The 26,111-nt window shown below is 47.5% G+C and overlaps 2 protein-coding genes and 1 pseudogene across 2 annotated transcripts in view; 1 reads left to right on the top strand and 2 right to left on the bottom strand.

The window, feature by feature from the left end:
• The window catches only part of COLQ (collagen like tail subunit of asymmetric acetylcholinesterase), a 68,738-nt gene that overhangs the window by 21,623 nt on the left and 21,004 nt on the right, over positions 1 to 26,111 (top strand). The window contains exons 2-10 of the mRNA XM_012766943.2: positions 11,818 to 11,930; positions 13,455 to 13,556; positions 17,342 to 17,386; positions 17,704 to 17,730; positions 19,479 to 19,550; positions 21,185 to 21,247; positions 21,731 to 21,757; positions 22,415 to 22,459; positions 22,627 to 22,662. Of these exons, the coding sequence (XP_012622397.2) occupies positions 11,818 to 11,930; positions 13,455 to 13,556; positions 17,342 to 17,386; positions 17,704 to 17,730; positions 19,479 to 19,550; positions 21,185 to 21,247; positions 21,731 to 21,757; positions 22,415 to 22,459; positions 22,627 to 22,662 (530 nt within the window). The remainder of the gene's footprint in view (positions 1 to 11,817; positions 11,931 to 13,454; positions 13,557 to 17,341; positions 17,387 to 17,703; positions 17,731 to 19,478; positions 19,551 to 21,184; positions 21,248 to 21,730; positions 21,758 to 22,414; positions 22,460 to 22,626; positions 22,663 to 26,111) is intronic.
• Positions 14,839 to 15,399, bottom strand: LOC105872708 (ubiquitin-ribosomal protein eS31 fusion protein-like). Its single transcript, XM_076005454.1, has one exon. It carries the CDS (start codon positions 15,356 to 15,358, stop codon positions 14,888 to 14,890), a length of 471 nt encoding a protein of 156 aa, XP_075861569.1. The 5' UTR covers positions 15,359 to 15,399; the 3' UTR covers positions 14,839 to 14,887.
• Positions 24,166 to 24,604, bottom strand: LOC105872707 (ribosomal protein uL24-like pseudogene; annotated as a pseudogene).

Below are 26,111 nucleotides of genomic sequence, written 5' to 3'. Positions count from 1 at the left end.
AGTTGTCAGCGGGTGTTGGAAATAACCCACCCTTTGGGCTTGATGCAGCTGGAGGGTTTTGCCTCTGACCTATGGCCAGATCTCCCAAATTCTACAAACTTGGCCTCCCCTGTCAAGCACTAGCAGAAGATTTAATAGCACTGGCTGATTGATGCTGGCTGCTGTAATCAAATTCAGAGTCAAGGCTCAGCCAGCCAGGGGGAGGTTTCTTTATGTTCCCTTGGCTCCTAATAGCATTGTCTCCTCCTTCCTCTCTACTTACCACATGCCATTCGGTCAAATTAGAACTTGAACTCAAAAAGCAGATGTCTTTCTTTAGATAAGGTCCAAAATATTTCCTTTGTGGGAGGAAAAGTGGATGGGTTTGTTTGTTTGAATCTATGTGTACAAACGAGATGCTTTTGATATATATGACATATAAAAATAATGATAAATAAGATGATTGATTTTCTTTCATCCTTGAAGTGAAAGCAGACTTTTCCTCCTAAAGTCCTCTCTTTGGGGTGGGGTGGAGCAGAAGGATCCCTTTGAGGCGATTCAGAGACCTCTCAAGATCTCATAACGAGTGGCTGCAGGCTTCTTCAGGCAACGCTGATGCCTGAGCTCCGTGCGGCTCCTGGAGCCCCTAGATATCGGCCAACAAAAGCACTGGGCTGACCTACTCCTAACTCTAACCCGTGAGAACATATCTTCCAGTTTTCTGTTATGTGCTTAATATTTTTTAATTTTATTATTTTTTATTGTGAACAATTTCAAACATTCAAAAAAGTGAAAAGAACTGTTCAGGGAATGTGAATATACCCACGATTATGGGCTGAATTGTGTCTCCCCAAAATTCATATGGTGAAGCCCTAATAATACAGTCCTTAGAGTGTAACTGTATTTTGAGATGGGATCTTCTTATAGGTGATTAAGTTAAAAAGAGGCCATTAAGGTAGGCCCTAATTTAATCTGACTGATGTTCTTGTAAGAAGAGAACGTTTGGACAAAGAGACACCAGGGATGTGTGCACAGAGGAAAGGCCATGTGAGGACACAACAAGGAGGTGGCCATCCACAAGCCAAAGAGAGAGGCCTCAGGAGAAAGCAAATCTGCTGACACCTTGATTTTGGACTTCTAGCTTCCATTTCTATGAGAAATATATTTCTGTTGTTTAAACCACTCATTCTGGGGTACTTTGTCATGGCAGCCCTAGAAGATTAATACACCCACCACATAGATTCTGCATTGACTATTCTTTTACTGTGTTTACTCTATCATATATCTGTTTACCCATCAATTTTATTTTTTGGTAGATTGCAAAGTTAGTTTCAGATCTGTTGCCCACTTTGAGGAGTAGAATAGGGAAAGTAAATGCATGTTGATTGAAGGCCACCGACACATTTGATTGAACCCTTTCTGTGGTCAGGATAGTCAGAGAAGCAACCGGGAATTGTCTGCTCATGGGAGTTCATAAACCAGGAAACTGAAACCCAGAGATGAATCATTGTAAGGTTTGGTTAGAAAGACATGATGCTGAGCATTGATAAATGACTCTAACCCTAGCTGGCTGAGGCAACACCTCTGGCTCCTTTGGGTGCCATTTCTTCTGAGGTTTCCTGCTCATTCTCTAGGTGGTGGTGGTAGAAAGCGGTCACCACTTTGTGCTGGTAACCGAATCTCCAGAGATCTCCAGAGTCAGACATCTGGATGCAATCCTGGCCTACTTACCTCCCGCTTGTGTGTGATTTTTTTTAGGTGCATCTCTTAATCTCTCTGAGCCTCGTCTGAAAATGAGGATAATACTAATTCATACCTTGTGGTATTGCTGTGGAGATCAAAGAGGGATTGACTGGGGACACATCAGGGAATGTTCCCCATTGCTGGTGCCTTAACTACTGTGCTGAGGCCAAAGGTGGGAAATGAGGAATTTGATCAGATATCAAGGGTGATCAGATATCAAGGGTAAGGGATTCTTTGTAAACTGACTTATCAGTTTAGAATTAGGATTGTAGCAAGAGTAGGGTTCTTACTGTAACTGGATTCTCCACGGAGGGACACGGAAGCCCACGGTTGAGGCCTAATCAGGAGGCGAGCTCAGAGGGGCCTGAACAAAGTTTAGTCAAGGGGAGAGTCATTGTCGGTGGGAAAGTAGAACCCAGGTCCTCCTACCTATCCCGCTGCCCACCAAGGTTTTGGGAGGGAGCAGCAGACGTGAAGTGCCCCAGGGCCGATGGGATCCAGGGCCGATGGGATCCTAGGTTCCGACCCAGACATGCAGATGTCTTTGCCTCACACGGGCACTCTGGGTCCCTGGGAAAGGTGTCTGGGTTATCTAAGGCACAAAAATCTCTCTGTGCAGCAGTGGTAGGAGACACAGAAAGAGGAAGATGCAAAGCAGAACCCACTTTGGCCTCGCTGGCAGGGAGCAGGCCTGTGCGTGGCAGCAGCGGGGACAGGAGTGTCTGGAACGGCGCCCAGGAGGCCGTATTCCAGAAGTGGTCTCTGGACTGGTTGATAAATGCCAGAGCTGCAATTAAGACAAAATACTGTGAATATGACACCTGCTGACAGCTTCAGGAAGGCCCCGGAAACTTTTATTATGAATTAGATTTTGCAGGCAGCTCTGCTGTGATAAGCCAGTGCTGTGGCCAAGGCACCTGGGGGAATTTGAGGACAAAGACTCCCACCAGTGGGGAACCGGGAAGATCCTCCCTCCTTGTCCAGGCCCCTTATGAAGGACCGTTGATGTCTCAGGAATTCCAGCCCCTGGTAGAAGCCAAAGCTGGAAAGGGCTTAGAGCTCATCGAGGCCCAGAGGGAAAATGAGTCGTCCAAGGTCACACAGCAAGTCACTGCCAGGGCTAGAGACCAGGGTTCCCAATCCCAGGCTGGCACGCCTGGCTGAAGGGAGTTAAAAGTAGTTGAGCATACATCCAGGCATTTGACCTAAGGAAATTCAACTGTCAGTGCTTGGGAAGACAGAGACAAAGCCAGAGAGTGAGATAAAGAGATACAGAGTCACAGAGACAGAGAGAGTAAGACTGAGACAGAAAAGAGAGCGGCAGAAGGAGGGAAACACAGAGGAGAGACAGAAGAAGACATTTATGAACCCAAATCATTAGGTTCCAAATAGAGCTTCAAGCACCTGCAGAGCTGTACAGGACCCCAGCGATCACCTAATCCAGCCACCTTCATTTTTATAATAATGAAACTGAGTGCTTTTACATTTGAAAATTTTATAGAAAAATTTTGATGCCACGTGGTAAAAAAAAAAAATGCTTTTGGTGAAAGTAGCAAGAGTTCCATCTCCAAGGGTTTCTGAAATGAAGTTTGAAAAATGAAGATCTCTAGGAATATGACCCAGAAGAGAGAAATTTGGGAAAATATAATGCAGATGATATTTCTGCAACTGTCTAAGACTCAGGACTGAGCAATCTCTGTCTTCATTGCTGTTGCTGTTTCAAGAAGGACAAATATGACCGGGCGCGGTGGTTCACGCCTGCAGTCCTAGCACTCTGGGGGACCGAGGCAGGAGGATTGCTCAAGGTCAGGAGTTCGAAACTAGCCTGAGCAAGAGCGAGACCCCATCTCTACTAAAAATAGAAAGAAATTAATAAGCCAACTAAAAATATATAGAAAATATTAGCCGGGCATGCTGGCACATGCCTGTAGTCCCAGCTACTTGGGAGGCTGAGGCAGGAGGATTGCTTGAGCCCAGGAGTCCGAGGTTGCTGTGAACTAGGTTGATGCCATGGCACTCTAGGAAAAAAAAAAAAAAAAAAAAAAGAAGGACAAATAGCAATTCCCCAGAGAAGGACTAAGGCCTAGAGCCTAAGCTTTCCCTCCCATTCTTCCCATCTTGTTGCCAGCAAATTTTCTTTTTTCTTTTTTTTTTTTTTTTGAGACAGAGTCTCACTTTGTTGCCCAGGCTAGAGTGAGTGCCGTGGCGTCAGCCTAGCTCACAGCAACCTCAAACTCCTGGGCTCAAGCAATCCTCCTGCCTCAGCCTTCCAAGTAGCTGGGACTACAGGCATGCGCCACCATGCCCGGCTAATTTTTTCTATATATATTAGTTAGCCAATTAATTTCTTTCTATCTATAGTAGAGACAGGGTCTCGCTCTTGCTCAGGCTGGTTTCGAACTCCTGACCTTGAGTAATCCGCCCACCTCGGTCTCCCAGAGTGTTAGGATTACAGGCATGAGCCACCGCGCCTGGCCACCAGCAAATCTTCTTTGCTTTCAAGGCTCAGCTCAAATGCTATCTCTTCCAGGAAGCTTTCCCTGATTTCTCACTTGGACTGTCTTCCCCTCAACTGGAACCCATTCTTTCTTCGGTAAATTTTTCCAGACATCCCATGTTAGCCATCCCTTTTTTTTCCACCTTATATAATAGTTATCCAAGAATATGTCAATAAAAGAGCCCTGATTTTGTGCCAAGAACTCCACAAGCAGCCAGAGGTGGGCGGATAGTTTGAGCTCAGGAGTTCTAGAACAGCATGAGCAAGAGCGAGACGCCATCTCTACCAAAAATAATAGAAAAAATTAGCCGGGCATGGTGGCGCATGCCTGTAGTCCCAGCTACTCGGGAGGCTGAGGCAGAAGGAACTCCTGAGCCCAGGAGTTTGAGGTTGCTGTGAGCTAGGCTGACGCCACGGCACTCTAACCGATCAACAGAGTGAGACTCTGTCTCAAAAAAAAAACCAAAAACAAAAAAACTCCACAAGCTGTAGCTTAATCCTCACAATAAACTAGCAAGGTAGGTTTTACCATACCCACTTTACAGATAAGGAAGGTGACAGAGAGAATGAATAACTTTCTTAAGGTCACACAGCTACTAAGTGGAAAAACCAGGACTCCAGGGTCCATATTCTTTTTGTGTGTGTGTTTGAGTGTGACCATCTCGCTCTGTTGCCTGGGCTAGAGTGCTGTGGCATCAGCCTAGCTCACAGCAACCTCAAATTCCCAGGCTCAAGCGATCCTCCTGCCTCAGCCTCCTGAGTAGCTGGGACTACAGGCACAAGCCACTACAGGTATGCCTAGCTAATTTATTTTTAGTAGAGACGGGGTCTCGCTCTTGCTGAGGCCAGTCTCGAACTCCTGACCTCAAGTGATCTTCCTACCTCGTCCTCTCAGTGTGCTAGGATTACAGGTGTGGGCCACTGTGCCTGGCTGAGGGTTGGTATTCTTTCCATGACACTGAACAACACATTCTGAGGGCGGCAGTTGTTTCTAGTCATTGTATCTTGCATAATTTGGTACTCACTGTGTGTGTCTCTGAATGAATAAAGCAGTGAATGAATGTATACAAGAAGTGTCTTTTCTTTTGAAGGCTATAGTGCAGGGGTCAGCAAACTATAGCCTGTAGGCCCAATCCAGTGTGCCTCCTAGTTTTGTGAATAAAGTTTTATTGGAACACAGCCGCATTCATGCCTTTATGTATTTGATATGGCTGCTTTCGTGTACAGTTGTAACAGAGACCATGTGACCCATGAAGCCTAAATATTTACTATCTGGCCCTGGAGTTTGCTAACTCCTGCTATGGTGTGTGTTTTACCAAGTTAGTTAAAACAACAGTGCTAGCCAGGCGCTGTGGCTCACACCTGTAATCCTAGCACTCTGGGAGGCCGAGGCGGGAGGATCACTCAAGGTCAGGAGTTCGAGACCAGCCTGAGCAAGAGCGAGACCTGGTCTCTACCAAAAATAGAGACAAATTAATTGGCCAACTAAAAATATATAGAAAAAATTAGTCAGGCATGGTGGTGCATGCCTGCAGTGCCAGCTACTCGGAAGGCCGAGGCAGGAGGATTGCTTGAGCCCAGGAGTTTGAGGTTGCTGTGAGCTAGGCTGACACCACAGCACTCTAGCCAAGGCAACGGAGTGAGACTCTGTCTCAAAAACAAACAACAACAAAAAAACCAGTGCTTATTGCTAAGTACTAATAATCTTATCTTTTTAATCTAGCATATTGTGTGTGTCCATGCTCATGCACTGAGTATGCCTATAAGGTACAGACAGATTTCAGTGTGCATCTGAATATGCTATTTTATTATTTTTATAGGCAGGCTTTTTCTAAAAAGATTCGCCCACGTGCCGTTTTTTGTTTGTGTTGTTGCTATTTTAATTAAGTTTAGCTTTGTTGGCAGTACCTTGGCACAGACGTGGTGAGAGCTGAGTCCCTGGCCACAAAGGTCTTCTCTGAAGCAGAAGAGGGCACATTCCCCTTGGACAGTCTCGGTGGGGGGTTGACTTTGAGGCTTGCCAGAGCGGTATTGACGAGGCGGTTTTTGAGCCAAATGAAAAGCAGCCTGTTTGACCAATTGCACTCCGTTTCTTCTCGGCTTGCAGGGGGATCAGTATCCCTGGGCTCCCAACCCTGCATCCTCCCCTCAGCCAAAGGCACTCTTGTCCTCTAAGCCTCCCATACAGCAGCGTTCGTGAGAGCAGCCAGAGCAGGGCTGCCTCCCCGTTCCTGCTCCTAGGAGCTCAGGACTGGCCCCTGGACCCCTGGCATCTGGGGCAGAAGCAACATCAAAGCAGGGATTGGCTGACTCCCACCCCAAATGCCAAGCAGGCCAGGCACCGGGAGCACTTGGGGGCGTGACAAATCCCAGCCTGTCTCCAGCTTGTGTTCCCTGGCCAGTCTGCCTTGGGCCTTGCCTCGCGATGACAGACCCATCATTCAGCCTCATTCATATGCTCATCATTTCAGGACTGCTCTGTTACTCAGCGTCCTGCTTAGGTGAGTTGTGTGTGTGTGCGTATGCATGTGTGTGCATGCTCCCATTGTTTGCAAAAAAGACTCTTGGAAAGCAGACTTGTTCGGGGAGCAGGCTTTAAATTTTTTAATTCTCGGCCAGTGTTGGAATTACAATATAAAGAGGTTTCAAGGTGGAGTTGGTGGGGACCTGGTGTACATGTTCATGTGACTCTTGTGTGTGCTTCTCTGTGACCTTGACTTCAGGCTGGCAGGCTGGCAGCTGCAGCTCCCTTGGCTTTGAAGTAAAATCTTGATCTGTAGTCCGGGGTCCCCAGGCATCAGTTGGCAAAGACGCTCTCCAAGTGGACTGGCTTGGGTGGTGTGGCTCAGAAGCACAGCCACCAGACTGCCAAATTGTTTTCTTTATGGGTTGTGTACTCTCCCACTCGGGGTCAAACTGCAGATGGCAAACTTCTACCGTGGTCTTTCAGAGAAGTTCAGATTACTTTCAACTTTTAGGATCAGGATGTGTTTTTCAAAGTTTGGGTGGGGGTTGAAGGAAATTCACAGGGGGCAGCCTTCACCGGAATATGTGAGTTAGGGAAAACTTGGGGCAAATTGCAGCCAGTTAATGTGGGAAGTTTTTTGTAGCTGTGACTCCCAACTTCCAGTCCGAGCACTGAGAGCTGTCACGGAGTGTGTGCTACCTGGGCCATCTCGCCACCCGGGTCTCTTTCTAGTGCAAGTTCCCACAGGCAGGCAAAGGCCCCAAAGCAGGAGGAGGAAATAAGACGTCGACTAGTTCACCAACTGGACGAGCAGGTGCAGAACAGTTAGCATACGGCTGCACTTGTAACTTTCCAACCTGCGCAGGCAGCGTGCTTAGGTCACGTCTTTCCTTTGGCGACTTCTAATGATGACACATTTGCTGGATTTGCGGGGGGCTGCTAGATGCAAAAACAGGAGGCAGAAATGGAAAAGGCTGTCTTCAGTAATCTATTGCTGGGCTGCGAGTGGGGAGATGAAGATGGACACAGTGGTGATTTTGGTGTCAGATTTATTTGAAAAAGGACTCTGCAGGTGGCTTGGGCAAAACCCCTTGTGGTACAGATGAGGAAACTAAGTCCCAGATTGAGGAAGTGAGTTGTACCAGGTCACATGACCACTTGTACCCGGACTTACACTCTTTGCTCCAAGTCCATATCTTTCCAAGAGTAATTTGGAGTGAATCGCTTTCCAAGGATAAGCCTCGGTTTCTCCAAATGAAACAGGAGAAAAGTCTCCTTTTCAAGAGTAAGTATTGAGTCCGACAGGTAAAAACAGCATCAACAACAGCAAAAAAATCCCAAACACTTGCCAAAAGCCTGTATTAAACAATTACCCATACTTTGGCGATGAAGCAGCCACATACACTATGACTTTGATGCCTTCAAGACAGGGCTAGTGGTGCTGAAATTCCGTGATAGTTGACATTTCCAAGGCAGCTGCCTGGGGCTGAGCCATGGGGTGCGCCCGGGTTTCTGTGGGCTCTATGTACACACACACACACACACACACACACACACACACACGCACGCACGCACGCACGCGCACACACACACGCACAGTTGTTTTCATTACAACAGAGCCTTCTGGGGCTTTTCCAGACTGGACCCTGAGCTCAGACACGATTCTACAGAGACAGCACAGACCCGAAGACCCACAGGCCACTCGGGTGACACCGAAATAGACATGTGAAGTCCTGGCTTAGTTGACTGGGAGGGAGGAGGGTGGGGGAAGCTGCTCCCAAACACGTCCACCTGATGGAAATATCCTCAGCTGGAATGAGCTGTAAATAAACTAGACTGCTAAAAACAAACAGCTCCAGGGAGCTGGGGGAGGGGCAGAAATGCATGGCCTTCACCTGCTGGAAGGGAAGTGGGTCAAGGGGAAGGGTGAGCAGGAATGGGGTGGGGGAGCGAACAATGCAGATGCCTCCGCAGGAAAAGCTGCCGATAATCTGTGGTCCCTGGAGAGGTCTCCAGTTTCCAGGAAGAAATGAGAGAAGTTATTGCTTTGAATGATGCAAGGTCTTTCACCAGTGGAAGGCCACACAGGGTGCTGGGTGAAGGAAGGCATCGGAGGCCATATATGGTCTGGAAAAATCATGGTGATGAACGCACATTAGCTGTGCAGACCCGCCAGCCTCCCAGGTGTTCCTGGCTGGGAGAGGCTTTGTGTGAAAGTCCAGCCTCAGCCCTTAGCTGTCCACTGAGGCAAAAGAGAGGGAGGCAGAGGAGCAGCTGCAGCTGGCGGACCTTAATAGGGTTCCAGGGTTGGTGCGAGCCTGCCAGCCTTCTCCTCGTGCCCAAGGTTGAGTGGGACAACTGAAGCTGCACACTCTTAGCTACTCAACACTCTAGGAAAGAAGCCTGAAGAGGAATACACTGATGTGAATATCAAATTCTAGAATGATACAGCTATGTTATCTCACCACTGAGAAAGACAAAAGCAGCCCATGGCAGCTGGAGCTGACCCGACACTCACAGCTCGGTGCGGTCCTCTCCTGCGCACAGAATCGATGTCACAGAACACCAGCATCAGACAGAGCCACCTGTGACTTTGATGGGTCAAGACGGAAGAAAGAATTACTGTAATCATGAGTGAACACAGACCAAAACAAGACTGTTGCGACAACCCCTAAAATGACCAAATAGTCTCCTATCCTTGCTAAGAGGAGTGATTGCTGCTTTTTTGTTTTTAGACTGATCACTGCTTTCGTCTTGCTCTGTTCTCTTCTAGGTAAGAATTAAGACACCCAATTATAGAACAGCCCCTGCTTCCTGATAGCATCCAATCCAGAGCGAAGCCATACTTTCCTTCCTCCTAGTGTCTCCCCAAATCACCTAGCAAAAGCCCCAATCCTACAACAAATCTTTTCTAACACTGTCTTACTAAGAGGCCCCACAGATGGTCCTGTGTGGGTTCTCCCACATTGCAGCAAGCCAGCAAACCCTACTTGGTTCAACTGCAGGTGTGTTCCTGCGGTCTTTGGCTGTAGCATTGATGCTGTCGTCTCCAGTAGTGGTTATAGGACCCCTCCCCGCCTTCTGAGCTCCCCGCCTTCATTTCTACCCACATGGGTCGTAGCGTAGAGTTCAAGAGGAGGGGCTCCGGAACCAGGCGGCCTGGCTCTGTCACTGGCTAGCTACATGACTATGGGCAAATTGCTTAATCTCTTTGTCTCCATTAACTGATTTGTAAAATGGAGATGATGATGATAGTAGTACTTAGCTCTCAGGGTTGCTGTGAGGAGTAGGTGACTTTATATGTGTGAACTATTTACATGGTGCCTTGCATGTGGAGTTTGTCCTTAATATTATTAATTCAGCAAACATTTGTGGAGTGCCTAGTGTATGCCAGGTACAGTGCTAGACTCTGGGGATAAAAACTGGCTCCTCCCAGAAAGCACAGTCAGGGAGATTCAAGCAAACAGTTTTTCCCCATAGAAAAGAATTAACAGGAGGTCAACCCAGAGAAAAACACAGCAATGCCACTGGACCTCGGCCTGGGAAGTCAAGGAAAACTTCCTGGTGGAGACGGCACCTGAACAGTTCTTGATGAATAAGTAAGAGTATCCAGGGCTGGGCTGCCCTGGGGCTGACACAAGTGGCAGTACAACCTGGTTACTTCTGGGGAGCACCCAGCACTTACTTGCCTGGTGCCTGAGGCAGGTTCTGGAGCACTAGGTGTAGACAGTAGGCAGACACTGGTCCCTGGGAGATAAGACAAAAAACTGGGATCAGGACTGAAAGCACGTGGTGGTCAACCTGCAGGTGTTCTGTGCGGTCAGAGGTTCTGTGAAGGGGTGCAGGTGAGGGTACCATTGTGAAACCAAAACTGGGAGCTGAAAAATTACAGGTTTGGACAATTATGGCTATTGCTGCTGTGAACATTGTAGTACATGTGTTTTAGTGAAAATACATGCACTTATCTGTTAGTAAATCCCTAGAGTGGAATTGCTGGGCTATAGTATAGTGTATGTCTGTGTTCAGCTTTAACAGAACATATCAAGTAATTTCCAAAGAGGTTGTAACAATTTACATTCTCGCCAGCCAAAGTTTGATCATTCTGGTTGCTCCACATTCTTGTGATTGGTCTGTCCTTTTCATGTTGGCCTTTCTGGTGGGTGTGCAGTGGTACCAACCCAATGAACATCAGCGATGTTCAGCAGAATGGATAAGTAGACGTAGTCGCACAGTGGAACTCCGATCAGCAGTAACGGCTACACACACAGCCTGGGTGGGTCCCACAGGCACTGTGCTGAGTGAGAGAAGCCAAAGACAGGCATTCGTATTTTATGGTTCCATTTACAAAAGGTCAAACTTAGGCAAAGTGAATCCCTGGTGTTCACATTCAGGATGGTGGCAGGGTGGAGGCGGAATGCAGAGATTGGAGATTAAGGGGGCTTCTGGGTTTGGGGGAGTTCTGTTTCTCAGTCGGGGTGCTGGTTTGTCTTGGGCTGTAACGCATCCCGTGCTTGTTGTAAGGCAGACTCCAACACTGCACATATGCTAACATGGAACACGGGCGAGACTCCACGGGAAAATAAAGCTATCCCTTCCTCTCCTCACACTTGGGATTAGGCCACCCATATACTGAGGCATCACAGTGTGACTCTCCAGTGAGATGACTGACACTCGGATGGGTGTGGAGAGTCTAGAGTCAAGTGGTGAGTCTGGGTCTCCTGTAATTAATGAATTTGTTTGATTCTGCCTCCCTGTCTAAACAATTTCCTTCTGAGTACAACATCAAAGTTATTAAGACACACTTCCTTCCCCCCAGAGGGGGGCACATTATGAGTCAGAACTTTGCAGCCCTTGCCACATCTACAAAGTGGCAAGTCAGTACCTGAGAAGGAGAAACGGTCGTTATAATGGTCACAGTGTCCGTGGTGTCTGCTCGTCTACTGACCATCTTACTCCAGCAGAGGCAAGGGCAGGGCTGTGTCAAGGAACAGTCAGGAGGTGCGCTCACGTCTAACAGGCCAGAAATTAGATTCGGAATCCGGGGTGGCAGCGTGGGTCTCCCCGAACACAGTGGGCATGACAGAGGCCCTCCCACTGACCCCACTAACGAGCAGCAGCTTTCTCTGAACAGCCCTTCCCAGCCTGGATCAGAAGAAGCGTGGTGGCCACAAAGCATGCTGCCTGCCCACGCCCCCGCCCCCGCCGCTGTTCCCACCGCCGTTCTTCAGGGGGGGCCGCAGCCCGGTGAGTACGTCCTCCTCGGTGCCACCACACAGCCCCCCAGCTCCCCGCACTCAACGCGAGCTGCCTCCGTGGTCTTTCCTGACAGGCTCAGCCCTTCGCTCTCGCCCAGAGGTTGAGCCCTGGAATGGACAGCTTGAGTTTCTGGGGCACGTCCCTCCTTCTCCAGCTGTCTTAAATAAGGGGTGGAGGGGGATTCTTTTCAGCAGGGAACTGGGTTTGGCAACATCCCATCTTCTTGAAAACAGTGAGGTGAATTTATAACTTTCCGGATTCCCATCAGCTGCTCAGATACGGAATTTCCCTTTCTGTTTTTCTTCTCCCCAAGTATTTATGAAGTTCCATTCCACAGCCCATGTCTAACGCAGGCCATTTCCAGAAAGTACCTCAGGAAATAGTCCTGTAGCCACGCTGAAGTGTGAGAGGGAACAGAATTTGGGAAGAGAGGAAAAGGTGAGGGAACAGATCGGGAAACTGACCTAGAAGACAACAGTCTGGGGCCTTCTAGGGACTTGGGATTCTCAGCTCTTTCCAGAAACTGTTAGACCTGCACCATTCAATACAGGACCCACCAGCCATATGTACATCAGGCACTTACAGTGTGGCTAGTTCCAGTGGAGATGTGCTGTAAGTGTAAAATACACATCAGATTCTGAATACTTAATAAGAAAAAAAGAATGGCAATTATCTTACTGATAACTTTTTTATATTGAATATATGTTGAAATGATAATATTTGGGGTCTGTTGGGTTAATTAAAATATGCTATTAAAATTAATTTCACTTGTTTCCTTTCACCTTTTTAAAGGGTAAAATTGTGGCTACCAGAAAATTTTAAAGTACAATGTGGGCACGCCTACAAGTACAATGTGACTCACGCCTGTAATCCTAGCACTCTGGGAGGCCGAAGTGGGAGGATCGCTCAACATCAGGAGTTCGAAACCAGCCTGAGCAAGAGCGAGACCCTGTCTCTACTAAAAATAGAAACAAATTAATTGGCCAATTAAAAATATATAGAAAAAATTAGCCTGGCATGGTGGTACAGGCCTGTAGTCCCAGCTACTCGGGAGGCTGAGGCAGGAGGATAGCTTGAGCCCAGGAGTTTGAGGTTGCTGTGAGCTAGGCTGACGCCATAGCACTCTAGCCTGGGCAACAGAGTGAGACTCTGTCTCAAAAAAAAAAAAAAAACAAACAAAAGTACAATGTGGCTCTCACTGGTGGCTCGCACTACATTTCTATTGGACAGTACTGCCCTGGACATTGGATAAAGCCCCTGAAGGGAGCTTCCTGACTCTATCCAAAGTAGCTATTGGGCCTCTGTAATGCACTCAAGCCAGGCACGTCTCAAGAGCAGCTGAGAGAACAGAAACTGGTGGCCCAGAATGTCATCGTCTTGGGACACTCATTGGGGAGCCAGGAAAGTGCCAGTCTTGGGGACCTGACCCTGGAGCAGGTCTGTGTCCAGGGTGCGGACCCTTCCTCTGTCCCCTAAGTCTGACCTCTGTCTCTGTGTTGCTTTGCACTGAAGCTTCTCTCCCCAGACATGAAGAACCTCATCCTGGAGCTGGAGACGTCGCAGTCCTCGTGCATGCAAGGCTCGCTCGGCTCCCCTGGGCCTCCCGGCCCCCAGGTTGGTGCACCATTCCAGACCCTCTTGCTCTCTTCCGTACAGAGCAGGGAAGCCCACTGGGCAGAGCCGCTTAGTGTGTGCCCCTTCACATGCGCTACAGGGCTGTTTTCCTTCTCTCGCTCACCTCCGGCTGCAGAGCCACATGGATAGACCACTGACGCCCTCTGAGTGAATTCTGGCTCCCCAGACTGGATTCCCTATCTATGCAATGGGGATAATAATTGTCCCTGCTCTCCTGGGTTTCAGGGGAAATCCAATAAGATGCTGCCTACGTGGATGTGGTTGTCACTATATTTATTAGCAAACCCTCCATGACAGTGCCCTTATGTGCTCATTGATCCCTCTGTGGTCCCAGAGGTGCTGCATTCAGTGCTGGAAAGTGGGTGCAAAGAGGAACTTGTCACCCTGAGCTTCACTGGGCCCCCAGGTCCTGCTACCAAGCAGCCCGCCCCTCCCCACAAAAGTGAAAGGGAAGAGTGAGGAACAGGCCAAATGCTAGAGAAAAACTTTCATTTTTTATTTTTTATTTTTAGAGAAAGGACTTTCTAAACAAACAACAGAGTACCCTCCAGAGACCCCACCTTACAGACTCCTGGCTCCTCCAGCCACCTCTGAGAGGGGTGCCCTCAATGAGGGACATCCTTGGCCTGGGCTCTGGGCATCCCATGGGGAGGAGAAATAGGGTGTAAGGAGCAGCAGTCAGTTCCCCAGGTGCCTTCCCATGCAGGGGGCACAGAAATCAAGTCGCACCCCTTCCCTTGATTTCCCATCACAGGAAGACTAAGAGCCAAACTCCTAACCCTGGATTACAAAGCTCCGTGGGAGGGGACTCCAGCCTGCATCTCCTACATCATCTCACACCACCTCCACCATCCTGTCCACTCAGCCACAGCGGCCATCGCTTGGGGCCTCAAATCCTCCAAGCCTGCTTCAGCCTCAGGGCATTTGTGCTTGTAGTTCCTGCAGTCTGAGATGTTCTTCACTCTGGTTTTTATCATGACCAGCTCCTTTGGACACTCAGGACTCAGTTTACTTTTCTTCCTCAACCACTCAGTCTGAAGTAGCCCGAACCCCAACCACCAATCACTGTCTGTCAGTCACAGTATCTATTTCAATTCTCTGCACAGTTTTCCATCCTGTTGCAGTTCTCTCTCTCTCTCTCTCTCTCTCGCTCTCTCTCGCTCTCTCTCGTTCCTGGTCTCTTGGTCTCCCCTCTGTAAAATGTTACTCAGTGGCAGGCGTTGCCATACTATACTTGTGGATCAAATCCTGCAGCAGCCTGTTTTTTTTTTTTTTTTTTTAGTTCATGTCTTTTATTAACTCATGTATAATTACTTGTCTTCTGGTTTATTGAAGCAGTAAGTTAGACAACATTTGCCACAATAATGTCTATCAAAGTGGCTGGCCATAAAAACTCCTGCGCCACATTCATCTGAAGGACACTCCCGACGAAGGCGACTAATTTTGCCATTCTCATCCACCTTATAGTATTTCAGGACAGCCAGATTAACCTTCTTTCTCTTATGCTTATTCTTCTTGGGAGTGGTATAAGACTTCTTCTTCCTTTTCTTAGCACCACCACGAAGTCTCAACACAAGATGAAGAGTGGACTCCTTTTGAATGTTGTAGTCAGACAAAGTACGTCCATCTTCTAGTTGCTTGCCAGCAAAAATCAGTCTTTGCTGATCAGGAGGAATTCCTTCCTTATCCTGGATCTTGGCCTTTACATTTTCTATTGTATCCGAGGGTTCAACTTCAAGAGTGATAGTTTTTCCTGTAAGGGTTTTTACGAAAATCTGCATCTTGGTGGCGGTTCCACTGGAGATGGCGGATCCGAAAGGCAGCAGCCTGTTTTAAACTTTAACTGAAGTCTTATTGTCTATGGCTGCTTTTGCACTAGAAGGGCAGAATCGAGTAGTTGTGGCAGACACCGAATATGGCCCACAAAGCCTACGATATTTACTATCTGGCCTTTTGCAGCAGAAGTTTACTGACCCATGGTCTATGGGAACAGGGACACCGTCCATCTTGCTCACTACTGTGTGCCAGTCTCCAACAGTGCCTGGTTCTTCACATAGATTTGTTGACCGAAAGAAAGAAAACAGGACTCAGAACCTAGAGTTGGCCAGAGGCTGCTGCAGAGGGGCTGGGAAGTCTGCAGAAAGGCAAGATGGAAATCCTCTAAGGTGCATTTCTATCTTCCCACCTTCAGCAGTCTACTCTGACAGATCTCGGGCATGCGAGAACCCACAGAATATGGGAAGGAAAAGGGGGATTCTCTGCCGATCTCACAACAGTAGCTCTCCAGTCACGCTCGCACGTCTCTAGCCTTGTGCAATCCCATTGGAGGCACGTGGAGTCCGCGCTGCCCAATTGCAGGGTCTGTGCGGCCACCTCGCTTCCCTGAGCACACAGCATGAGTGCTGTCCCTTCTCAAAGTGAGATCCCCGGACCAGCAACATTGGCATCTTATGGAAGTTGGTTAGACATGCAGAATCTCATCTCTCCCTAACTCATTCAATCAGAATCTGCATCTTAACAAGACACCAGCCCTCCACTGAGTGAATGGTGTAAATCATCTGAACATTCAAGTTTGAGAAGCACTGAGCTAGAGCACAATGACCTTGTGTAATAGTTGTAGCCCATTTCAAGAAATGGGAAAAACTAAGGCTTGGAGGAATGAAACGAAAACTCTTGTTCCTCCCCATCCCCAAACAGAAGATGAATAAACCAAAGATGGTGGTTCTCAAATTATCTGCAAATTCCATTCCTCTGGGGAGCTTCAGAAATCGCTGATGATCGTGCCCCTCTCCCAGAGACTGTTATTTAATCGATCTGGGGTGGGGCCTGGGCTTTGGGATTTTTCAGAGATCCCCAGGAAATTGTAATGTGCTGAGAGTTTTGAGAACTACTGGCTGGGAGGGGTGTGTGTCAGTTGGACAAGTTTCTAGAAATCCTATTTCAAGCAGGCGGGGCTTTGCGTTGTTTGAGTTCACCTGCAGACCTTGGAGGTGCAGTGGGTGCGTGGGGGAGGGGGTTGATGGAAGCTGTTGTGAGGAATTTGGACAGCAGCTGGCTGAGCATTTCACAGGTACATGAGCAGAAATACTTGCATTCTGGCTGAGGGTGTGCAAAGCGTGGGTGCAGTGGGTTCTAGGGTCCCTGAGCTGGAGTCAGTGCTCCACACTGACAGTGACTCCTGTGTCTGGGCAGTGGGACAAAAATGCACGATTTACTGCCCACGTTCTTAACATCTTAAAAAAGAAGACTTTTCCTGCTGAAGGAGGGAAGGGGAGAATTATCTGGCACCTGGTACCCACAGACCAGGCATGGGAATTTCTAAGTTGGCTGCTGCCATGTGCAAAACTTAACTTCTCTGTCATCAGGGCCCCAGGGAAGCTTGGTAACAGTAGCCAAAAAGATATGAGAGGTGGCAAAGCCTCCTGTTTTCGGCAAATGGAATTTCTTCAAGACTCTTCAGTTGCTCTCACCTAGCACTTGGGATGTTTCAGGCAACCAAAGGGTTCCAGGGAGAAAATTAAAATCACAGAGAGTAGATGTGTAACCATTGCAGCCCTGGAACCACACAGTTCAGGGAAAGCTAAAGAGTAGGAGGAACAGAGCGGAGGGGACCGGGCTGGAGGGCTCGAGCGGGGCCTCATGGGTGGGTCACCTGCGTGGGGAATGAGGCTGCTGCTGGAGGAGCTCCGTGCACCAAGAGCCTCCGCACCAGTCCTGTCTTGGGCTGATATATACTTTCTTCACTTCTTATCTTCATTGTCTAGGGTCCACCGGGACTTCCTGGCAAGACAGGACCAAAGGGAGAAAAGGTAGGAGCCACTACTTTCTTCAACCCATTTCTCCTTGATAGTTCCAGCCTATTTTCTGGGGGTGGCGCCAAAACTTTTCTGGTTGAGATTTCTAGAACTGTGCTAATTCTGCCTTCGTGCCGTGAGGATGGGCTCCATGATGGCTGAGCTGCTGCAGCAGGTGTGGGACACTGCTGGTATATTTTGACGTGGCCACTGATATGGCTTGGGCTGTGAGTGGCCAAGTGACCAAGCCTTGTAGCCATGCCCAGTCCTCAGCCCTCCTAAGCCCTCTGCTTCCAAAGCAGCCTCTCCTCACCTGTCTTCTCCATCCACAGGGGGAGCTTGGCCGACCAGGAAGGAAGGTATGGTCTGTGCTGTTCTGTCGGCGTCACTCGGGCACCTGTGCTCCTCGTGCGTGTGAGTGTGTGTGCACTACCGGGATGGGGGACCAGCGGTGCACTTCAGTGGCCACCAATAAATGTCTAGGTAGACAGTAATGGTGCTGCCATCCCCACAATGACAGTCGTAATCTTGCCCTTTCTTCCAAATCCTTTGCTTGGGAGCTGGAGCCTGCTACTGCCGGGCATTCAGACTCCCTGCAGGGGCTGCTACGCCTGGCCGCATTTCCCCCCAGCCTCAGACCCTCTCATCAGAGAAACCCTCCAAGGCCCCAACCATTAACACAAAATAACTCTCGCTGTCTATTTGATTAAACTGGAATAAAGTGCCAGAGCAGACAGAAACAAATGGCTTTTGCTTTTTGGCCCAGCTGAAATAAATGGGAGTTACTTAAGGTCACAGTGACTCTGAGTGAACCAAATACATGTTATCAAGACTCTCATTAGTGTCACAAGGAAGTAAATCAGCAGGCTATTATACTTGCTGTGGCCGGTGGATACTGACACTGAATTTCTAGGTCTCAGTGATAGAAAGGGGTACAAAACTTTGGCCGAGAAAGATGTGCATGGCTCTAAATATAAATTACTGTATTTCTCATTAAATGTTTTTATTCATGTGGTTTCACTGTTGACAACAGCCTTAAACTAAACAGACCTCTGTAAGGCAAAGTTACAACTCTTTGGGGCACAGATGAAAACTCTAGCCAAGGCACAGCTGAAGTCCTGGGCTGGAAACGGTCCTGGGGGTGGGGGTCTCCATGCTCAGACCTAACGAGGACCATGAGTGGTTAGGGACATCTGCATGGATGTGGGAGGCAAGAGTAGAAACCAGGAGATATGCCAGCATTTGGTGCCTCTGGTTTAGAGGCTGAGCCCTTCACATCTCTAGCTATGACATTAGCCAATGGGTGCAGAGGTCAAGATAGACCCCCCAGTCCCTGCTTTCACTCTCTCTTGCAGGGCTCCATAGCCCTGGCTTGACAGAGACAGAGACAGCATGTACCATGTGCAAGTGAATAAATTATTAAGGAAGCACTCTGAGGAGGAGCCTGGAAAGGAGCGGTGGTGTCAGGTGAAGCCCAGCCTTTGCAGCCTGCTCCCTAGGGGAGCTGGGGAGTGCGAATTGCCCTACAGCTTATCCTGCCTTGAGGTAGGGAGCTGGGCTGTCGGCTGCAGGGAGAAGAGGCACATTGCTAGGCAGTTCCACTCACCCAAGGGCAAACTCCGCAGTTGCTGGTTGCAGGAATGAGCTGTTAGCCACGAGAAAGGTAGCCTCTGGAAGATGGGTGCTCTGAGCAGGTAAAAAAGACCTTGAGGGAGTACCAACAGCATCAGCGACTGCTTCCCAAACATAGTCCTATCTCATTCTACAGAATGTCTTTGGCAAGAAGCCATGGGAATGCAGGGGACATTTGGGGCATGAGTGTGGAGGTGATGAATATTGAAAAACCAGAAGTTTGGAATCCCTTTCCCACCACACTCTATTTGAGTAGAATAAGATCTTGTTTGGTGATACAATGTGACACTAAGGGTTTCACTTATACCTAAATGATCCAACTGTTTAGGCCATCAACTTTGGAAGGTGGGGATGAGAGTCCTGGGGGCCATATTTGAAGGCCCCATCCTCCCCGTGGGCCCCAGAGGTACATACTATTTCTTGGAAGTAAAGAAACAAAACCATTTGTCTTGACTTTTGTTCTTGGTCTTTGAAGGGTAGACCTGGCCCCCCGGGTGTTCCTGGCATGCCCGGGCCTGTCGGCTGGCCAGGCCCTGAAGGACCCAGGGTAAGTATGGTATGCTTTGGGGGCTCTTTTGGTGTCAGAACAAGAGGAGGGAGGATGGTAGCTCCCTTGGCACCTGGCACATAGTCAGTGAATCACTTCCTCAAGAGGAGAAATAAAAAGGAAGCTCAAGGACCATCTACAGGTCCCCAAACACTTCACTCCGTCTGTAAGACCTTGGTCAGTTTATGTGCGAGGAGAAAATGGGGGCAGCTCCCCTTTACAGAGGGACCCTGGTTCTTCTTTGTCTTGAGAATTAGCAGCCCTTTCTGTGGTTTCCCTGAGATGACTTAAGAGAGGCTTGTTCCTGGGAAGCTCTTGTCCCTGTCTTGCTGATCTGGCAGGGGTAGAGGATAGATAGGGTGTGTTGGCTGGCTGAAGAATGGCAATCCTACAATCAGAGAGGGATTGCCAAAAGCTGATGAAATCCCCTTCCTCAGCCAGGGTATGGAAGGCACACAGCCTTATCTATGCCTCGATTTGTGTTCTTCTCACTGGTGGTCATAGACTAGATGGTTTGGAGACCAGGACTCAGGAATTTTACCTGTAGAAGTCAGGGCCGGGCAGATGGATAAAACCATCTCTGATTCGCTTACTGGATGTGTTATGGGAGGAGAAAACTGGGTTTCCAGTCCTCTTAGGACAAGTCCCAAGGAAATTTCTTTTAAAAATCCTTGGTATAGAGCTGAGCTGTCCAACATGGCAGCCATTGGCCACCTGTGCCGATTGATCCTTCAGAATGTAGCTAATCAACTGAGGAACCAAATTTTTAAATTTTAATTAAGTTTGAATTTAAAAGCCTTTACTTAACTCAGTTATTTGAAAACATTTAAGTATGTTTGGAGCAAGTTTAATGTGTGAATCTGCTTTTCCAACTATAAATTTTATGTAATCTAAATACAGATCAAGTATTTTGGATGAAAATTTACCACCTGAATTGAGATGTGCTTTAAATGTAAAATACACAGCAGATTTCAAGTAGTTATTATGAAAAACAGAGTGCAAAACATCTCATTTATAATTTTTATATTGATGACATGTTGAAATGATAATTAGATTAAATTAACTAGATTAAATGGGATATGTCAAATTTCACCTGTTTAGTTTTACCTTTAAGGTGACTTCTAAAAAAATTTTTAAGTAAGTATGTGGCTCACCTTGTATTTCTTCTGGTTAGTGCTGGTCTAAAGTCTTTTACTATAGAGGGTTCTGGAAGTTCCAATTGCAAGCCATTTTGAGGAGCCTCCCTATGTAAAGGGCAAAGCAGGAAAAGTTTCTTTGTGTGTTGACAACTTGCTTTCTGAAGCCCCAGTGCCCTCCTACCTTTTCACAATCCTCGCTAGGAAAAGATCAAGTATGACCATTTAAAACATCTTAGTGAGCATTTAGTTTGGAGATCTGCTTTACTTTGGGCATTTTCATTTTGTATTTCATCTCAGTAAGGGAGTGAAATGTGGAGTATGGGGCAGTGGGACTCTGGGAGGGAGCAAAGGGGCATTTGGACATTTGGGGCCTCGGATTCACAAGCCAGTCCCAATGTCCTCAGTTCCATTCTGATCTTGCCCATGACTCTCCTGGTTCAGTTTCTCTAAGAAATGTCACCATGGGTCTTTTTTTCCTTATTCTGTTTCCCATAGGGTGAAAAAGGTGACATGGGTATGATGGGCCTGCCAGGGTCAAGAGGACCAGTGGGCTCCAAGGTGAGTGAGTGGTCCACATGGATATCCCCAGGTCTTTTCACTAAGGCTCTGGAGCAGCTACACAGATGGGGACGGGGTGGGGCTGCTATCCTGGGTTGGGGAATGTCACAGGTGTTGCAGAGCCGGACACCAGGGTGTTCGCTTTGACCAGCCCTTTAGGGGACACCATGCCTTGGGAGGTAGGGATATATTGATGCCATTCCTGCTGTTCTCCTGGGCAGTGAGGGTCAAGCCTCTGGACAACAGGACAGATGGAAACCTTTGACCAGGTCTTTGCAGGGTGAGAAAAGCAATGTTCTTTTTAGGCCTGGTACAAACACAGCCCTCTGGGACATCTTTGTGTTTACTGCCGCAACCCCACTGAAACTTCCAGCACAATGTGGAGACCCACATCCCCACCTCTTTCAGGGATGCCTTCCACTCTGCACCCAACCCAAAGGTCCTACGGGGCCGATTGTAAATGCACCTTCTGCTTTCTTTTAGGGATACCCTGGATCCAGAGGGGAAAAGGTTAGTGCTGGTCTCTGATGGCATCCAGAGCCTGGTGTGGGGAAGAGGCCCTGGCATTGGTGACATGCAGAGGGTGGGCCCAGCTCTCTCTTTAGTCTGCAACTGCAGTGACCATCCCTAGATATTCCCCTGTCCTTTGTCAGTGGCTGAGAGAGAAGTGAGGGGCCTCCTGAAGCAAGGCAAGCAGGTTAGGGAGGGCTCCCATGGAGGCAGAGGCCCCTGTACATGGAGCAAATGAGCCAAGGAAGGCAGTGCCAGGTAAAGAATGAGCACAGTTTGCATGGAGTGCTGCAGGCAGATGGCGGATGTATGTCTTTAGGCCAAGCTTCCACCACCATCCTCATCTATCCAAAAACCAAACCAAAACAAAACAAAATGAAAACCAGCAAGACGTGGGGACAATTGCCCCACAGGATGAGAAAAGACCTAGGGCCCAGAATTTTATATGAGTTGTCCTTTATTAATGTAAGAGATCTCTGGGGTTCAACTAGTAGGTAGATCACAAAGCTTTCCTTCCCTGGGCAAGTCACCTGGTATCTCTGAGCCTGTTTGCCTGTAAAATGAAGGTATTGGCTTAGGGAGCTTTTCAATTCGAAATGGTCCAGTCGTCCCTCCCCTGCTCTAAGGCATTAACTGTCTCCTGTGGTTTCCTCCTAGGGATCTAGAGGTGAAAGGGGCGACTTGGGTCCCAAAGGAGAAAAGGTAATGGCCACTCCACAGAAATGATAAACTTCAATGGAAGTCCACCCCACCTGTGGACTGATGATGGACTGACAGGCCTCCATCTTGAAAGGGGCCAGCCAAGCTTGTCCACGCCCTTTCAGGTGTTATTTCAGAGGTGATCACATTGTTTGTTGCTCTTTTCACAGGGCTTCCCAGGGTTTCCTGGAATGTTGGGACAGAAAGTAAGTACCTAGAAGTTAGACCTCAGTAAAAAAAATCAGGCCCTCCAAGCACAAGAAGAAGACTTCTGCCTCTTTGTCCATCAAGCAGGAAAAGTGGGTTTAAGCGTGGACGTGGAAGGTTCTGCCTTAGGGTGGGGAGCGAGTTGCCTTACACATTGGGGACAGGGCGGCAGGATGGTCTGAGGCCTCACTCCAGCTCAGTGAGAGGGAAAGGATAGCCCATCTAGGTAGAGAGAGGCCCTTCTTTGCTTTTCCTGCCTCTCAGAGGGCCGCGGTAATGTTCGAACTCAGAAACCTCTCTGACTCCGATCTGAGTTACAAGGGTCAAGGCCCCTGAGCACATGGGCCCCAGTGCAAAACACGGGCATCTTTGGTTTAATGTCATTGCTGCCTAAACCCTTAATGCAGTCCTTCAAGGCACATCCTGCCAGAGGGACACAGAAGTATTTACATAGTTAAATATTTAGTGGATATCTTGTGTGGGGAAAGGCTTAATAAAGAAAGGAATCAGTTCCAGGTAACTTAAAGGAAACAATATTCAGTAAATAACAATAGAGTTGGCTCTTTGGCACCTCACCAAAAAGAAAAAAGAACAATAGAGTGGTGTGCAAATTGGACAAAAGTTGTGAAGGTGGCCATTGACCAAGATTTTTTTTTGGAAAATTTGACTTAGGGATAGGGCCTAGGGAGGAAGAATGAGGGTGGGTGAGGGGGGTATCGGAGAATAAAGAGAGAAAAATGCAGAAATGGCCATTTAGAACAGCTCCTGGCCGGGTGCGGTGGCTCATGCCTGTAATCCCAGCAAGGCGGGAGGATCATTTGAGGCCAGGAGTTGGAGACCAGCCTGGGCAACACAGCAAGACCTTGTCTCTACAAAAAATTTAAAAATTAGCTGGGTATGGTAGCACGTATCTGTAGTTTCAGCTACTTGAGAGGCTGAGGCAGGAGGATCATTTAAGCATAGGAGTTCAAGGTCACAGTCAGCTATGATTGCACCACTGTATTCCAGCCTGGACAACAGAGCAAGACCCTATCTCTAAAAAATGAAGGAAAAGGAAGAAAAGAACAGCTCCTAAGCTAACATCATGGTGTTGGCTGCTCATGCTGTAAGGTCCTGACATTGGAAATCGTTATTTAAAACCTAGGTCTCAGACCATGATATTCTTCAAACATGCAAATGGGATTCTTTCTTAGTATTTTTAATTTTTTAAGTTCACCTTAAAGTTTTATTTTCCAAGCTTGAATAAACATTCTTATCTAGTCTTATCCAGTCAGTAAAGCATGTTTAAATATTTCCAATCTTCATGCATTAATTTATTATGATTTATCACTACCTTAGGCTGTCAGAAACGGTTACTGCTGCCCTTGATAGGGTATTGGATTTAAAAAAATAGAATAATTATATAAGCAAATTAAAGGAAATATTAAAAGAGAAAAAATAATTTTATTTTTAAATATTTTTTCATTGTAGCACTTTTTATGAAAGTTGGACATAAGATTATTTTATTCCTGCATCTTCTCAATTTTCTTCCTTGTACTTGCCTTTTTTCCTTTCCTGCTTGGCAAGATCTGGCTTTTTGTTCAAGGATCATTTTGCGGTCTTTGTCCAGTTTAAGCCTAGTGATAACCACCTTGCTGGGGTGAATACCCACATGGGCAGTTGTGCCATTAGCCTTTTCCCGCTGCTCCCGTTCAACGTAGACGACATATTTCTTCCTGTAAGCCTGGACTCCTTTGCCAATTTGCTGACCTTTATAGTGTCCCCAAACCACCTGAACCTCATCACACTTTCGGATGGGCATGGATCAAACACTGTATTTCTATCTCAGCTCTTTGGAAAGAGAGGGGAAGACATAATCTTCCTGGGAACGTGGGAAGGTGCATTGAAATGCCTTTTGCGGTTCTTGCTTCGGTCAGAAATCACAAAGGGATTGAACTTCATTTTGGCCGCTGCCGCTTTGGAGATGGCCGCAAAAGGGAAGAGAGCTACATTACTTTTAAATATTTAAAATAAAATTAATTCAGCAAAACAGTGAACATCAAAGAATAATAAATTACTGTAAAATTAAGTGTGACAGCTTCTCTGGCCTCCGCACCATTTCTAGACTTGCCATCTAAAGACTTTTCTTCCCCTTTCGTGGCAGGCTGTTTTAAGACAGAGCAGATATGATAACCATAATTATGGCTTAGGAGAGAAATTAGATCAAGAAATTACTGGCTGCTTCCAGTTGATGTAGAGAAGGGCCACACTTCCTTCTGAAAATCTCTTTTTAAAAATGTACGATGCTTGTGCAGCTGTTTTCTCCCAGGCAAACAAGATATTCCCTGAGCCCCTCTAAACAGCCAAGGGAAAATTATGCAAACATCTCCATGGTCACGTAGAAACCACCCTGCCCTCTCGCATTCTCTCGCTGCCTAGAATGCTGAAGGATGCGTGCGTTGAAAGAAATCATAGATTTAAGGACAATTCTTGGTGAGGCAAGACACTGGTGGCTTGGGTTAGGGACAAATTCATTACATTGGCTGAGCTGACAGGTAATTTCAGAGCTTTACGCTTGATCCTTTCTGTATACTGGTGTTCCCTGGACTTTTCCATTGTGTCTAACCCCCTCTGACCTCCACGTGGAAAGGCGCTTGGGTGTTTATTGTTCTCTCTGAGCGGCTGGGCAGCTCCTCACGGGCACTGGCTGCTGACTAACAGAAACGCTCATGGTTGCAATTGCTAAACTTACCTTGGTGGTGGTGCTTTCTGGGCTCTCGGGGGATTACTGGAGATAGGAATGATGCGCCCTGTGGGTTCATGCCTCAAAGAAACTGTAAACAGGGCTGGAACCCTAGAAGAACATGTACAATAGAAGAAGAAGAAGAGAAACTAAGATGGAGAAATGGGTTTTGTGAAAGATTGGCCTTAAACTATGAAATCCCGCAGCTAGTGCACTTGGTTCTAAAAGTTCAACATAGGCTTATCAAACTGGAATATTGTTTACATACTTTCCCTGCCTTTTTCAATAATTATATTGAATATCTGAACATGTCTTTGGAAAATCTCTCCCCACAAAAAGAGTTTCCATCTAAATCAAATGGAAGTGAGCTGGAACTTAAACCAATATTTACTAAAGAGTGGCGAACTAGATAATCCCAAGCAAAAGCAGAAACTTCCCAAAGATGATAGTTGGCAAAACTGTGTCCAATCACTCAAAAACCTTTAAATTTGAATTTGTGCTAAAAAACAAAAGACAATAAAGCACAACATAAAATTTCAACTGGAAGGAAAAGCATGTCCCCCAGACAGCTGCAGGGTCACAGGCACACATGTGACTGTAGTGCACAACCCTCCCACTCTCCCACTTTGGCTATTCCAGATGATGGTTTGTCTCCCCCCGCATTTGGCCACCAAAATGTGTGCTGCCCTACAGCTTTCTCTGTCAGATAATAAATAACCCACCCAG

This window comes from Microcebus murinus, chromosome 1 (genome assembly GCF_040939455.1).
Source record: "Microcebus murinus isolate Inina chromosome 1, M.murinus_Inina_mat1.0, whole genome shotgun sequence".
NCBI lineage: Eukaryota > Metazoa > Chordata > Mammalia > Primates > Cheirogaleidae > Microcebus > Microcebus murinus.
This window is presented reverse-complemented; position numbering and strand designations above follow the sequence as displayed.

Coding starts and splice junctions, on each gene's coding strand:
- LOC105872708 (XM_076005454.1), bottom strand. CDS start 15,358: ATGCAGATTTTCGTAAAAACCCTTACAGGAAAAACTATCACTCTTGAA.